General features: G+C 45.3%; 1 protein-coding gene across 1 annotated transcript in view; it reads left to right on the top strand.

Moving 5' to 3' along the window:
- Window positions 1–3,479: 3,479 nt before the first annotated feature.
- The window catches only part of GABRG3 (gamma-aminobutyric acid type A receptor subunit gamma3), a 326,786-nt gene continuing 313,338 nt past the window's right edge, over window positions 3,480–16,927 (top strand). Inside the window, exons 1-2 of the mRNA XM_075491925.1 lie at window positions 3,480–3,532; window positions 6,995–7,143. Of these exons, the coding sequence (XP_075348040.1) occupies window positions 3,480–3,532; window positions 6,995–7,143 (202 nt within the window). The remainder of the gene's footprint in view (window positions 3,533–6,994; window positions 7,144–16,927) is intronic.

The following is a 16,927-nucleotide window of genomic DNA, read 5'->3' as shown; positions in this document are numbered from 1 at the left end:
GAGGGGTGCTAAAGTATTCCTTGGGCACTAACACATAGCCCACCGAGGACAGCAGAAAGAAAATATTCAGCGTCACCTTTTCTTTTTCCTTGCAGCCTGAGGAGAAGGAGGCAGTAATTCATCAACCATAAAGCTCCACTCGAGCCTTGGGGCTCGCTGTCACGCTGCAAGGGAAGGGGGGAGTGGTCAGTCTAACACGGTGAGGGTTTTCCCGGAGGGCTGGGTGACTTGATGAGCACACACAGCACCGGTAACGGCACACGGTCACCGAGCAGGGGTAACCGAGTGCTCCGCCGCTGGCTGGAGGCGGGGGGGACGCAAGCCTGCCCCGTTCTGTCCCGCCCCGCCGCGCCCCGTCCCGCCGCGCTTCCCGCAGCCGCCGCCAGAGGATCCCGCCGCCGCGGCAGGAGGCGGCGAGGGCGGGACGCGGCTGCCGGGCGGGGGAAGAGGCGGAGCGGCGCCGGGCGGAGCGGCCGCTGCGGAGAAGCCACCCCCGGCCGAGAGGGGAGGGGGCCGGGGGTCCCCGCGGCGCAGGGCTGCCGAGCGCCCGGCTCCCCGGCCGGGGAGGCGGCGCCGGACCCGGGCTCGCCATCGCTCTTTGCAAATCGCCGCCGATGTGTCTCTCCCCGGGTGTTTTTGCCACGGTACCACCTGGCCTACTTATGCCGCCCACCCGGGTGGTGGCAGAGGGGAAGGCGGCCCCTGCCGTGGCCCGGCCGCCCCCGCCCCAGGCCGCTGCCGGCAGAGCACCCCGGCCGGGGCGGCCGCAGCCCGCTCCGCCCGGGACCGCGGCGGCCGCCGCGGCAGCATCTCGCCAGCAGTTTGCTCTGCCGGGCCCCCGGGGACGGGTTAGGCTTTTATTTATTCGGCTTGAGTGTGTGTGCATACGCACATTTTTATATGTGTGGCCAGCGCGGGGGTAGCTGGCGATGGCGAAACCCCTCTTGGTTCGCAGGGCGCTTCCCGTCTTTGCTTTCCAAACGCGCGGGCACGGCGAGCCGGGACGTGGGTACCGCGACCTCGGAGCCCCAAGTGATGTTTCCACAAGCATCAGACTTCAGAAAAACTTCGGGTGCCTGAAAACGCTCTTGGCCGCAGAGAGCTGCGGTGCAGCGGTGCCGGCGGCAGCGCGGAGCTCGCTGCCGCCGGGACTCCCGGCACCGGCACCGGCACGAGTTTCTCCCGTGGCGGAGAGGCGGCGGCTCCCCCCGCTCGCCCCGTCCCGCCTCCCGCACGTCCCACAGCGCCGGTGTTTCTGCAAACTTCACATCAGCGATCGGCGTGCTGCTTAACGGGCCCGCGCCCGAAGAAAGGCGTGCTTTCACATGGCTAGTCCGGGTGAAATCCGGGCAGCCCCCCAGCTCCTGCCGCCCCTTCCCTTCCCTTCCCTTCCCTTCCCTTCCCTTCCCTTCCCTTCCCTTCCCTTCCCTTCCCTTCCCTTCCCTTCCCTTCCCTTCCCTTCCCTTCCCTATCCCGGCCGTTATTTTCTCAAGGCAGCAGGAGGTCTGGAGTCCACCTGCATTTCTCTGCTGGCGACGGAAAAGAGCGCAAGTCTTGTAACAAGTGATTATTAGCAATCCGCAGTAACTGCAATTAGCCAAAGTCAACACGAAAGAACTGCTGTATAATCTAGTAAAGAGACGTTTAGGTTGAAAAAAAAACCCTAAAGTGCATGACTGGGAATTAATTGCCTGGCTCACAGCGGATTTTCCCTAAGCTGTCTCGTTCCTTCAGTAAATAACCTCGGGAACAGAACTCTCTCCAGCCAGCTCGTCTAGGCGTCATGTAGGAGTTATTCTAAAAGCAAGATCGCATCTTCCAGCAGAACTTTTTTTTTTTTTTTTAAACGTAATGTCATAATTAAAAACGACTCCCCCAGACTTGGAAACTAATGTCTAAGGGAGGAGGAAGCAAAGATTTATGCTTCCGAGATTTCTGATCACAGTAAAAGTCGTTGTACCTCTAGCAGAGCTTTTTGTTTCCAGATTACCTCATGTAAGTGAAATTTTGTCATTTCCGATTCGGAAAGCAAAGGGGAATATCCTCATTACCCTGACGCCTGGTGCAAAGCTCCACACACCTGGAGAGAATTGAAGTCGCTAAAAAACACGTCTGTGCTGGTCTTAGTGGAGTAGAAAGACACATGATGTCCAGACCCAAACTATTTTTGCCCTGAACACACTTGCCTGCCGTCACGTTTCCTAGTTCTCACAGCAGAAAATCCTCATTTATTCTGAAGTTCCCAATACACACATAAATCCATGTAGCTCGGTCTACCGCATCTCTCTCTTCTCTGCGTATACATTCTACAGGCATATCTTACGCATATATATATGCGTATCCATGCATTCGTACAGAGCATGCAAACTTCTGCATACATACAGCTAGATTCAGAGGCATATACGAACACGCTGCGTTGCGTATGCTTGTCTAGCTGTCTGTGGAAGCCTGTACTGTAGGTCCCCCTCTGTAGCCGCACCGATTACATGGATCTGCGTCTATATGTACATGGGGATGCCCGTGGCTCCGACCACCCCGAGACCAGAAGCAGCGCCGACCCCTCTCCCTCCGTCTGAAGAGAGCACCTCCAGCGCCCATTCGGCAAGTGAGTGTGGGGTTTGGGGGTGGGGGCACCCCCAAAGCAGCGGGGGCAACCTGCCGCCGGGCGCCGCAACCCCCTCGGAGCCGCCCCCTCGGGGGCATCGGGCTGGTGACGGCGGGGAGAAATCCCCGCTGCCGGCCGGCGTCTGGCTGCGGCTGGCGAGTTTGCCGCTCCCCCTCTCCCGTGTGCCTGTGAGTGTGTGTGCGCCCGCCGGGGCGGGGGCAGGGTTCGCTTCCCGGCTCTGCCCCCCTTGCCGGCGAGGCGGGTACCTGTTGGGCAGGGAGCGTGGACGAGGCGCTCCCCGATGCGGGGCGGCCCCCGGCAGCGCTCCGGAGCCGCGCTGCGGGGCTGGCCGCGGGCCAGGCGCTCCGCGGGGGGGGGCCGAGGTGCGCCCCTTCCCGCCGGCCCAGCCCCACCCCGCCCCGCGGCCCGGCCGGGCCCGGGCTCCGCCGCGCTGTGCACAGCCCGGGGGCACGGCCAGCGCCAGCCGGGGGAGCGGGAGGGGCCGCGCCGCTGCTCCCGGCAACTGATTGCCAGGAAGGGGGAAGCGCCGCAGCTCGGTGCCCGCTGAACACCTGTCAGACCGTGGAGCCTGATTTATACCTGGCCCTGGCAGCCTCTCCGCTGAGGATTTCCCCCTCGTCCCACTTCTTCTTCTTCTATTTTCTTTTTTTTTTTTCTTTTTTCTTTTCGCCTCCCCCCTCCCTTCCTGGAGCGGTGTGAAAGGGGGTATTTTCTTCAGGGTATAAAGCTGCGAATACAGAGGAAGAGAGGCTAAGAGCTTCACCTCATTGCCTCATTCTCCCTTTCATGTGAACATCCTGCAACATTTCCTTCATCCTGCCGCACCTCTCACCTGGCCAGCGCTGCCCAGATCATGTCCGCTAAGCTCCTGCCGGTTTTCTTCCTCCTCTCAGTGTTTCACGCCTGGTAAGTCGGCATCCCCTCGCCTCCTCCCACCGCCTCTCCTCTCTCCTCACACCGGGGCTTGCGGGCTGGAGTCCCGCTCGCCGGAGTTTGCAAAATCCTCGGCGCCCGGGAAGGACAGCGGGCTCTCCCCTCCCTCCCCCGCGCCGTGCCGGGGCTTTATTCCTAAACGCGGCTTCCCCCGCTCTCTCCCGGGGATCCGCCCGGCTCCCCGGCCCGCTGCAGCCCCGCTGCCGGCGCGGCGGCCCCGCGGCCCCGCCGCTGTCCCTCCCGGCCCCGCGTGAAGCCGGAGGTGCCGGTGAGGGCTCTGTCCCGAGCCGGCCCGGCAGAAAGTTTTCCCGCTCCGGCGCTGCCCGGTCTCCCCTCGCGGCGCGGGACGGCCGGCAGCCCCGGCTTCCCTCCGCGCCGCACCCCCGGCGGCCCCGCGGACGGGGCCGCCGTGAGGAGGGAGAGGGCAGCGGCGGGAAGCGTGAGCGCCGCGGCCGGGACCAGCTGGGGGTGCCAGGGTGTGCCCTGGTGCCTGGGGGGGACGGCGGCGGCTACCGTTAAGCGCCTCGGCCCGGCGGGCGTAAACCGCCGCGGAGGGGGCCGGGAGGGGTGTGTGTGGCGGGCCGGGCCGGGCCGGGCCGGGGAGCCCCCGGCAGCTGCCTCAGCGGCGGGAAGGGTCTCCCCGGCGGCGCTTCGGTAACGGCGGGCGCTGAGGGGCCAGAGGGGGACAGCCGGCAGCTGCAGCCGTGACCTTTCGGACCAGGCTCGCCTTCGTTCCCCGTGGTTGTCCGGGGTACTAGGAAGGGCTCCCGCCGCATAACCCAGGCAAAGGTGTCACCTCAGCGTCCCCCGCAGGATCCGCCACAAAACGGGCTGCAGGCGTGTTCAGAGGCGAGGCCCTTCCCTTCCCTTCCCTTCCCTTCCCTTCCCTTCCCTTCCCTTCCCTTCCCTTCCCTTCCCTTCCCTATTGACCATGTTCTCCTCCTCGGTAGCCTGCCCCACACCCGAGTGGCATCTCTCCCCCAAATCCCCACAGGAACTAGAGGCTGCTTCATGCCAGTCCCCAGAGCAAGTCCTGGGCACACCTGTTGCAGGAAATAAGCCCTTTCCCCACAACCTCTCAGGGTTTTCCAGCCTTCCTCCTTTGCAGTTTATGCACTGCCTCCTCTTTGTCTCCTCACGGCATCAAAACTGGTGGTCCCTGAGGAGTTTGGGGAAGGTGTGCAGCCCTTCTTTCTTCCCCAATTTCAGAATGGCCTGCCATCATCCCGCACTTGTTTCTGTGGATAGCAGGAATATGCTGAGAGTTTGGCAGTCACCAGTAAGGCTGCAGGTGAAAATGCAACCTCAAGTGCCTTGTGTAGAGGCAAGCAAGGGAAGTGAAATAACAAACTCTTAAGGAGGAAAACAAAACACCTTGCAAAATATGTATCTAGTGTATTAGTCTGATTCACTGTGAAACTTCTCACACCCCCAGTCTTCATCTAGAAGGTAGGTAGGAATTTACATCATCTGGAGGTACTTTCTAGGAAACAAGCAGCTAGAGTGAGGGGATTTAAAAGGTCTGTCAGAGCTTAGACTGTGACTAGTGACTGGTTTTAAAGAAGCAGCTCCCTGAAATGGGAATCTTCATGCTACCTGCACTCAGTTCTCATTTCCACGTGCAGTCTGAATGCCTCCAGTAAAGTTGTGGTGGGTGCAGCAGAAAAAGACATATGATTTGTTCTCCTTTCCTATCGGCGATTCAGCACCACTGCAGCGTTTCAGCTCTGAAATATCAACCATGTATGTTTGGAGACCGGTGCCTCCTTTGAGAATGGTTCTGTAACTGCAGTATTAAAACACAGGGCTTGTCATAAACCTGAGGGAGACACCCCCCCCCCACCCCCCCAAATCCTCTTGGGGTTTTTTAATGCTCATCGGGTGAATTATACAAGAAAGATCAAGTTTTTTAAAAATACAACTCGCTAACAGGGAAGGAATGCTCGTCTATTCAAAATTTCCCCTAAGTTTGCTCTACTTTTGTAACTTGGTTATATGAGCTCTCTCTGTAGAAAATCCTCAGGGGCTAGGTTTCAGCATTATTTTTACATAGAAATTGTACCTAAAGCACTCACAATTTGTGAGGTCATATTAAGTGATTCATCGCTAATCCTTAGGGGCATTTTGACTGTAGAGACATTTCAATTAGAAGTTTCATTAAATGCTTGAATGGTGGTCTACAAGCAATATTGAGGGTTGATGATGCTCCATGATTAAATTTTTATACTTGTATTCATTTTTTTTTTCTGTTACTATAGAGTGTCTATCAAGTCTTTGGGACATCCGAGATATTTTGAAAGACACTAGTGTCATTATGGAGAGGCGAGGAAGAGAAAGGAGGTTGCTCTGATGTGTGTAGCACATCCCATGAACAAGCAAGGCTGGTGCCTCTGATTCTCCATTGCTTTGCACCTTGCATAATTATTGACATTTGTGTAAAAAGGTTGCAAAATGATATCGTATCACTAGGGCAATTGCAGGTCGAACATGATTACTGCTGTAGGTTCCACCACTGAGGTTATCTTTTCTCCTGATAACTTCATCCCAGTTTAACCGTCATAGATTTTCTCCAGTGAGAGACATCAAACAGATTTGGTTTCTAAGTTACCAAAAGATACATCTTCAAATCAACATTTTACTGTTCATGCACAAAAAGCCGCACAAATGAAATTAGTCTTGTGTGAAAATAGCTCTAGCTGTGATTTCTGGGAAAATTGTAGTTTCACCACATTTGTATTAGCAAACTCTTAAAATAAAAATAATCCACCTATGAAGGAAAGAAGTCACAACTCTTGGTGTAGTACTGTTTTTAAAAAAATGTCATTAAAACTACAGGGAAATTCAGATTAGTTTATGCAATGTATTTGTGTGCTTGTGATAATCCATCTTAAATTCAAGGAGCAAGCTCTTAATTCTAAGCCTTGTAATACATTAAACTCTGAAACTCAGGCACTGAGAATATAATAATTTATTAATAGGATAAAATGATCAGGAAGTATTAAAAGATCTGAATTTTTAATACTCTTATTAGCCTTTGTGCAAGAGATGAATCAGTTGTCTTGATGTATTAATAAAATAATACTGCAGATCTTCACTCTTTGTAAGAGTATATTGTAAACTAAGTAGTCAGGATAGGTTGGTTAAAACACAGGATATAAAATACTACTCTGATAGCTGTATTAACTCCCAGAGTATAATTTTTTAAGAGACTGGCAGAAGACAATTTCTAAACAATTCTCAATGATGACCCATCCACAGATACTCAGCAACTGTTAATGGGAACATCCTGTTGCAAAAACAGCCTAAAGCTGGGTAGATGCAAAGCCAAGGGAGATATCTAAAACTTCTTCAGATGAGCGTGGAGATTTACCCAGAATGTAAATTCAGATTTTAGTTATGTAAAATAACTTCTATTTGTTTGATTTGTTATTGCAGTTCTAGAAAGGTTGAAGAGGATGAATATGAAGATGGAACAACTAACCAAAAATGGGTTTTAGCTCCAAAAACACAAGACACAGATGTGACTCTCATACTAAACAAGCTGTTGAGAGAGTATGACAAAAAGCTACGGCCAGATATTGGAAGTAAGTACTCCCTTCTGCACAAGTGAGGAAAAACATCTATGGGTGCAGAAAAGACATTACGTTATATTTTGGTTAGTGTGCACAAATGTCTGGGAAAGTGGAGATTAAGTTTTTTTGGCTGAAGTTAACTTCCAAGTCAATATTTAAAAAATGCTAATTCTCACAGGAAGATGCGGTGGTAACTTAGCGTGCTAAACTCTGGTTTGCTTGTACCGAGTTTGAGTAGAGGTACGGAAGGGCTAGCTCTAAAGGATTCAGCAGATCTTTGGCAGAGTTAGGAACACGCTTATCTTTTTTGTCATCCAATCCATGCATATGAAAAACTCATACTCTGAGGAGCGATCAAAAACCCAGCATATTAAAAACAAAAAGTAGGACACAGCAAGAGGAGAATGTGCATCTACTCCCTTCAAAATGTGATCACGAAAGTTATGTTCCTCAGTGCTGAGAAGGTGGCACTAGGATTTGCATGTGTATAGGGCAACTCTAGAGATTTTCTTCCCAAAACCAGCAGACATCTTATCTCCAAAAGAAATCTGATAGAACGGAAGTGTCTTGTGGGCAATACTACTACATATAGGTATAAAATTTAGATAAGAGCCACTAGATACCTGCATATAACCATTTTGAGCTATTTTCTTTTCCTTTTTTTAATTTTATTTGTATAATGAGGTTGGGTGTTTCAAACCGGTATTTTTTTACCTTTTGTGGTTATGACCTGTTTGCCTTGTTTGCATCCTTAGATCAGAATGGCTATAGCACAACTGCTGTTCACTTTGTTGACAGCAAGTTTGTATGACAGAAATCAGAGACAGTTTGTCATTTACACTTACTGCACCTTGCATACCCTTCAAAATAAACTGGGAATGGGGAAAGCTCAAAACAACCACCTAATATAATTTGCTAATATAATTTAGGAAAAAATAAACCTTTTCCTAAATTTTTGCAGAGATTAGAGGGAGAATTCCTACCATTGATTATAAGTGAAAAGAAAGTGGTTTGGACTTTTTTTTTCCATAGCTATTACTTTGATTTTCCATAGTATTTTCAAAGATCATATTTGATAGATGTGTCTGTTTTCAACACAGAGTGACATTTCCCTCTCTCTCTCTCTCTCTACTTAGTTTGTCATACTGGATTTAGCTGATCTTTAATATCTGATGGAGAAGTGCTTTAATGCAGTTGCCCAGCCATATCAACATCTGGAAGACATTCTCAGACAAATTTCTTTATTTTACTTTGTACACCATGTCCACAGATCACTTACTTCAGACAGAGTAAATTATGTTATACCTAGGTGGGGCAAAGTAATCATTCAAAGTCCCCATGTCGGTTGCCATAAAATCAGTAGAGGTCAGACATATCTTACAGCTCTGGAAAATCATTGTTACCAAAAGAATTCCTTTTGTCTCTCCACAAAATTTCATAAATCCTGTTTTAGAGAAAGGAGTTAAATTACACAGATCCTCATATATTGTACCAAACAGAGATTTTACAGTTCTCAACTACATCTATCTTTTTCTATCAAGCATCTCAGTCCTAGGCCATTTTTCTCTTTGATAGGAATCTGGCTATTTCAGAACTTGAGCTGAGTGTTGTTCAGACGCTAGAGAAGTTAGTTCACCTCTGCTTCCTTCCCTGGCCCCTCTTCCCTCCTCTCCTACCTTTGATGCAGACAAATAACATTGCCCTTTTGAAGCTGAGGAGCTGCTGCATTTGTCAAGGAGGACACGAGGGGAATGTTAGAGAATCAGGCATTATATCTAACTTCCCTGAATTGCCGGCTGGTGCCTCACACACGTGCACGTCTTCTTTTCCATCTGTAGAAGGTTATCCTCCAAACTAGATCATTGACTTGTCCTGGCAACTGAAGTGTGTTCCTGCCCTGAACATCCCAGTATTAATACAAATCAGTTAAAGCATAATACATATGTGTAATACAATTAAAGCACTAGGAAAAAAAGTAGTGGACTAGGTAACATAGAGCATACAATAAGAAAACGCATGTTTTGAAATTTATAGGAAGCATGGAATAAACCAGTGGAGGAAGAGAGAAGTAATTCTCAGAATCAAGCAGAAGTGCAGCCAATAAAAGATGCTGAGGGTTAAATCCAGACTAATATGCAGTCAGCTACTCATTAGGGCCTTTACATTTGTGCAGTGCTGCCTGTAAGCAAATTCGCTGTCCCACAGGACAAGGGACACTCACCGTTTCATGCCGCATCACTCTTCACTCATTTTTCTGATCCTTTATTGCAAAGCCACTATTTCTAACAGTGGATAACTTTAGCAGTTTTCCTGAAGAAATGATCTTCTCTCTGAATGCAGTCAGAAAAGCCCAGGAAAATACTGAATTCTTTGCACTTTCAAAGGTTAGGATTGCAATTTTTAAATCACTAGCAACACGCTTTTGCAAGCCAAAGCCCATGGGGAGAAGGAGAAGACTGTGGCAAATAGAAGGTATTGAAGTGCATTGCTGGCCTGGGCAGTGACTTTTCTGTGGTCTTTCATCCTTCCCAGGGCAGCTAAATTTTTGGCTAGCTCAGGTATGTCCAGGTACTTCCTTTCACTGTACAGGCATATTCTAAGTGCTCACGTGCCATACTATGGGCACTGAGTACTTCAGTAATCACATCACCTCCAGGTCAGGAGTATAGCCATCAGTGAATAAACGCCTGTGAACAGACACTCAGCAACCCTCCCTCCTCCCCCACCCAGCCTATCTAAATCACTGTAAAGGGCGTGTAGGTCAGTGGTAAGATGCGAGGCCAGGACTTGTTCTTTCCTTTCTTTTTTCCTTATGCTGGCCTTTACTTGGCCTAGGCTTTCATGTATATGACTGTCAATCACATGCTCAATCTACACTCAGCAGTACAGGCATCACCTGAAAGGTTCCAAGCCAGGATTTGAAAGAGTGGATTGAACAACCTAAGTATTAGGCAAAATAGTTACCCTGTGAAGGCTATCAGCAACCTGACACCTTGACAGGACCTGTCTAGTTAAAAGGGGCCTTTGGTCTTTGAAAACAAAGCACTGTTCTACCAGCAGGGGAATGTCTGCCTGCATCCCCCGTGGCCACACACTTGGCAGAGTTCTTGTCTCCATAAATATCACAGCTTGTGAGGGTTTTCATTTTAATGGTGGCATCTGGCGGTTTTCCATTATACCACAGAACTTACACGCCTTTTGGAACTGAAAAAAAAAAAAGAAAGAAAAGAAAGCACCTCACACTGAACAGCTTATACTGGTGTACTGATGAGATTTAAAAAAAAAAAAAAAGTGTTTTACGGAGACAAAGCATCTTTTCCACCCACTTTTTACCAGCTACAATTATAGGGCTGAGAATCATGGATCTGTTGCATGGTATAAAAGACACCAGTCCCAGACAATGAGTAAACCCTTTCTGCACTATGAAGGTCTTAAAATCTCTTCTGTAGGCAGGTACTCTGGAGTTTGTTTCAAAGTCCTTTGAAGTGAAGACCCGTTCAATGGATATGCAACATTTTCTAAATGCAGTAAGGCTTACTACCCTGCAAGAGTGATTTTTTTTTTCCCCCCATGTCACACAGGCTTAAGTCCTGACATTTAGTAGGACTAAGTTCTGGCCCTGAAATTCTACTTCCTCTTTATTAATAAAATGAGAACAGAAATAACAGGCAAGCCAATAGGCCACACAGTAGAATGATGATAATTACAGCTAGAAAAATCCCAGTGTTACTTAGGTTCTATTAATAAACCAGGTTTTTGCCATTGCTCCTTTTTTGATTAACTGGTTTAAAATTTAAGTTACATTAAAAAAAAAAAAATAAGCAAACCACAGGTAAATTAAAGAGCACATGACAAAATGTATTTCCGTCAAAGTCAGTCTACTTTAATGAAACCTTACCTCTCACCTTCCTTAATGGACAGCTTAGTCCACAATGGAGTCCTGGAAATAAAAGCTACTTTTATTACCCTACATTGTTTTGTGCTTATCTTGATACGGAATGTAGGTTGCCTTAAACAGAAAGTTTGTCACAGTGTATTCTTCCAAAGTGACAGTTTTGCCAATCACGTTCCCTGAGTGAGCTTTACAAATGGAAGATAATATGTTATCTTTTTCTTTTGTTGTGAAAGTCACCTTACTCATCAAAAAAGTTAGTATGTGAGAGGTTTCTGAAATGTGACTTTAGTAGCGGGAGGAAAAAAATCTCACCCTAGGCCAGGCTCAGAGCTGCAGTACTCATGTTGAGTATGAAGAGCAGTAAGTCTTAAAAGTTGCCTTTTGGTAGCTGGTTTGCTTACCTCAAAGAAAAGATCTTTTTGCCTCTTGTTCATTAAGAAGCAGTAACTAATGTGGGCCAAAATGTCAGTGATGACAAGGCAATAGTAATGTTAAGATTAGTTCATAAGCTGAGCTAAACTCCAAGCTTCCCTCTTTATCTCAACCTGCTAATGTGAAAGAAAACATTTTATTTCACCAGTAATTTTTAGAGAACAAAACCATTCCCTGAGCATCTCTAACAAGCAGGCAGTTACCTCAGCACTGTAATTTAAGTGCAAAGGATATTCTAAAACACACATCCTGCAGTCTGACCAGGTGCTCTCCAGCCTTCCTGTGATTACCTACCCTTTTCTCCAGCTCCTGAAATAACCTTCCCCAGAACACAACAGGACTAGAATAAGGAGTTACACAGACTTGTTAGGTACAAACAGAACTGCTGTCCACTACCTTTCCCCATGGTATTCCTAATGTGAGAAAGTGGTGTTAGAAAAGTGATAAATTTCTGTTTTAGCATTTTTTAAAAATGCCTAAAAAATCATAGGAAAAAACCATAAAGGTTATTTCCCCTGCATTTCAGGCTGTACCAATGATCTTTGCAGTTACTTATACTGCCAGGGAAAGTTTAATACTTTCAGTTGATTTATATTTCAGAGGCTGGAGCAAAATAATGCTATTAAGAGAAAAGCCAACTAGAAGGGACTACACTCTAGTGTACCCAATTTACGCAGGGAAATTGAAAGTAGACTGTCATTGCAAATATTAGAAATAAAGCTAAAATAAGATAAAAACCCAAATCAAGGAATAGAAAGTTACAAGACAGAGCTTCCTGTGCCTCAGAGATACTTAGCTGACAGCAAACTTTTCAACTGATACTTCTTGTTATGGTCAGCCAGAACTGGAAAGGCCGAATTTCGTATTTAATGCAATAGAAGTCTTGTATAAATGTGGTAGTTTATTGTATTAATTTATTTTTCCTATACTTTCTAGCACCTGGTTTCTAAGCTGCCTGCCTTCTTACTTTAAAAAAAAGTCAAGCTGACATCAAATCAGACGAGGCAAGAGCATTATGGGAGAAACAGAACAAGCATGAATAATACTGATTTTACTGGTATTATTCACTGAAAGGGTAGAAAAGAGTAGTAAGATAATTTGTATTGCATGTTTGCATCTTCTGTTTCTCAAATGTATCATTATATTAGGGAAGGCTCTGAATTGCACGTGTTGAAGAAAGCTTCATCAGCTCGTGTTCTGAGGTGCTTTCACCACTAATGCCTGCTTTTGCCTCCTTTTTTTGATTATCCTGCAGTGACTCTTGGATTCCTCTTGGATCCTCTAGATTAATTTGATCCCTACAGCCTCTAGTGGTCCCCTGTATTTATTGTGTATTTGTAAGCCCAAAGAAATTCACTTTGAAGTGTGTAAGTGTGTATGCATATATGTATATATGTATATACACACATACATACACCCCCTAATTTAATGCCTATATATCTTCTGACTCCACCAGTTCTAGCTGTCTTGAGAGTCAAGTTGGTTTTCATTGCTCCCCAAGTATCTTTATAACCATCAGCCAAATTTCTCAAGACCAGAGCAGTCTCACAAGCAGCTGTGCAGCTCTTAGTACCTTGAGTAGGTTTGTACAAGTGTAGCTGGTAGAAATAGGTGGGCTCGTTTGTATCAGCAAACACAGAAGACTAAGTTCTGTCTGACGTGCTTTACTGTGCTGGCTTGGTAGTGTTTAACAGCAGTTGTCTTTTTAAGCAGTTAAAAGTTCTCTCTGAAACTAATTTAAGCCGTTTCTCAGTGTATGCAAGGAGCAGATCTGTTGGGTGAGTGGGCACAACTTTTATTCTGTTGCTTTTTAAAGGAGAAGTGCATTTTCAAGCACAATCCTAATGAAAACCTTGAATTCTGAAGCAGTATCACAACCTTTTTTCTGTCTGACCTGCGTTCCTAGCAGGCCACACAGAAATGAACCCTGAAGTGCACCACAGGCTATTACCACTGTGGCTGTCAAGTTATTTTTGCTAGCTGCTGATTGCCACACCTGATACTCTTTAAATTAGCTCCAGCAAGGTTTCCCCATATGTGGTGACAGAGAGTTGCTTATTGCCACACAGATCAAAAGATTTCCCAGATCATAGTGCAGAGAAAGCTGTAAACTGTCATGCAAGGTCAAATTATTACTTTCTGCTGTAAGTCTTTTTTTGTGCTAGCCTATGATAGACCGTATCAAGCATCTTATAACAGGAAACAGTAAGAGAGACAGTCACTTAGGGATTGCTTATAGACAGTTGTACCTGGAGAGCTAATCGGTGTGTAAAGGTAGTGCACAATGGGAAGGAGAGAGGGAGTAACTTCTGTTTGTATTATGGCAGCACTCAGGAGGGGAAAGCCATAGTCCTGGATCCAACTTCTGTAGTATTGGGCACTGCAGAAGATTGTGGAGATTAGTCTAATTTAGGTTTATATGGAAGAAGAAACTTGAATAACCCATTGGTGAGGATGCAGAGTGCTGTGGCTAAGACTCAGCTAGGAAACAGGGCTGAATATAATGAGAGCTCAGGAGCTGAAAAAGATCATAAGAAAAAAATCAGAAATGTTTTAATTGTTCTCATTGATGCTTCCCTTTCTCTTTTTTTGGGAAAGTGGATTGTCTTTATTTCAGAAAACTTTTGTTCTGATTCAGCCACCAAACTGGAAATCAATTAACTGTCCATTTCCATGAGTAAGACAGTAAATATGAAGACTATTTTAGTGCCAGTCATCTTCCATGCATTTATGTGCAAGCACACCTATGCAAGGAGAGGAATATTCCTGAGGAAAGGGTTGCTATTCAATGCAAACGAGAACAATCTCTGTTCTAGGTGGGAGGATAGAAGGGATTTGTCGATTGTCTGCAGGAGTTCTAATTGTCTAGCATCTTCAGTAATTGATGCTTTCTTCAGCAGACTTTGCCATGCTAGAATATTAATAGCAAGGCTAATAAGTGAGGGGTAAACTACTCTATGGCCACTCCAAAGTCCCAGTTTTAAATTTTGAGAACTGCGATCCATGTTTGAGTTTTAAAACATTACATAAATAAATAGGTTGGTTGCACCTAATCCTTGTCTGGTGCCAGTATAGTGTATCAAACATAGGCTCTTTCAAAATCTAGCATGGGAATATTTCTGATTAGGATAGGTTGTTGGCAGGAGTTTTCATGCCTACGTTCTGCTTTTCTAATTGCTTAACCATGGAGCTGAGGAAAGGGGAATTTCTGACTTTGGTTTCTGAGCTGTTTTGGTTAACAGCTTTTCAACTGTCAGGGGAAAAGCCCTATTTTTTACTCATCCTGTCAGGTAAAACTCTTAATGTGTTATACTAAAAGAATACATAGAGAAATTTTATTCCAATGCAGTGACCCTGAAGCCTTCCAATTTAATGTTTCTGCTTAAAAAAAAAAAAAAGTGGTTTTATTTTTTCTATTATTTAACAGGTTTTATTTTTTTTACTTTTTTGTTTCATTTTTTTAGAACACATAATTTAAATCAAATGCTGGAAAGCAACACTTTAATTTGGAGCTTACAGTACTTCAATATATAGAAATATTTCAGCATTCAAACACTTTTTTTTCCTGAAACTAATCTCATAATTTAACCCAAGTAATATAGTTCTTTGCAGATAAAACTGCTCTTTTGTCTCATTTCTAATGAGATGCTTGTATCTTTGCAATACTTATGTCTTGCATGTAGTTGGTTGGGTTGACAAAGGAGTACTGGTTTTGTGTTGGAGAGAGAGGCCTTTTACCCAAGTACTTAACAGCAAGGTCCCTTACAATACAACCTTGTCTTTGTGAATGTAAATAATTCATTTACACAGATACCTCTTATTTAGAGTTTTATTTCCTGGCAGTGATTACTTGCTGAAATGGCTTGATACAAACTCAGACTGAATATTTTTCTTGAATGGCATTGTAGGAAGGAAAGTTTGATTGACAGTTAATGTTTGCCAAACTCTTCATCTAAACTGTCAGACCCCAAACTGTATGTAGCAGCTGCTAGTTCTTATTTTCTCTTCTTTTCCATAACTCGCCTAAGAAATCTGAGAGGAGTTTGGGAGTATAGCATACAGACTTTCGGGACGCCATGGATTTAAATTTAGGTAAGAGTCAGGAAAAGTCTGAGATATTAATTACATAAGAAAATCCCTTTCTTCTGTCTCCTTGCTTCTGAGATTACCTAGACCATGCTGGCTCTTCCAAGTGTAGAAGTGTATTTAGAAGTCTTTTTTTTTTTATTAAAGAGCAAGTATTTGTGAATTGGGCAGATGTACAGTGCTACAGTTGCCATTTTGTTGTGGCACAAACGGATAAATTATTCTGTCACCTTTAAACAAGGAAAACTTTCTGCACATATTATTTTAAAATATTGTTGCTCTTTTTTTCAGTTGTATGGTTTTCTTATGACTGCTATTGTTCATCCAGACCTTAGTTGCTAGCTGTCTAGACTTTGCAGGAACAAATTCTATTATTTTTCAGTCTTATGATATCACATAGGAACTCCCCCCTCCCATGAATATAAGTAAAACAAAACTGGAAACTTCAGGGATTGGTTGTAAAACCAGCCTAACCATGAAGATCTCTAGTTTTCATTCCCAAACAACATAATACTGGAAAAATTACAGCTTGTGCATTAGGGAAAGGTAAATGAAAGATGAAAGTGCCGAAGGTTGATTGATGGTGATGGTGGGATATGAAGAAATGATTCGTAGTTAATTGAGGGAGTCCATTTATGTGCATGCTGTCATTCACACTCCTGGACAGAATGGCAACAAAACCTAGCACGTGAATAAAATACCCTGTTCAGAAGACTGGGTTCTCATTCTGGTATTGTTGTCATCCAAACTTTCTTTCAAGTCTGTACCCAATTTTTGATTATCGTTTTGATTTTCATTTGCAGTCCTGTTTTGGTAGTTTGATCCTAAAAACATAGGGATGACAGTTCTGTCAGAGTTTCTCTGGCTGTAGCAAGTGGAGGGCTTTGACCTCTATCTGTTGTTCAAGCCCATTCTCTTCTATGCAGGAAGAATGAGCCTTTATTTTCCTCACTGATACCTACGTAGAATCACAGAATAGAATCATAGAGTCATTTAGGTTGGAAAAGACCTTTAAGATCATTGAGTCTAACTGTAAACCTAACACTGCCAAGTCCACCACTAAACCATGTCCCTAAGCACCACATCTACACCTCTTTTAAATACCTCCAGGGATGGTGACTCAACACTTCCTGTTACTACTTCTTTCTTCAAATATGGTAATTTGTCCTAAAATACAGAAGTTTTAGCTGACCACAGTTATCCCTGAGAAGTGACTTGTTAGCATAGCAGTTTGTTTTACAGGAACAAACAGGTAATTAGATGTCTCCTATAAGGTCATGTACGAAAATATTAACAGTCATCATCACTAACGCAAAGTAAACATTAACACTATAATCACTACTACTACAGTTACCGATAACTGTGTAATGATTTATTACAGCT

The sequence above is a fragment of the Mycteria americana genome, chromosome 1 (genome assembly GCF_035582795.1).
Source record: "Mycteria americana isolate JAX WOST 10 ecotype Jacksonville Zoo and Gardens chromosome 1, USCA_MyAme_1.0, whole genome shotgun sequence".
Lineage (NCBI taxonomy): Eukaryota > Metazoa > Chordata > Aves > Ciconiiformes > Ciconiidae > Mycteria > Mycteria americana.
This window is presented reverse-complemented; position numbering and strand designations above follow the sequence as displayed.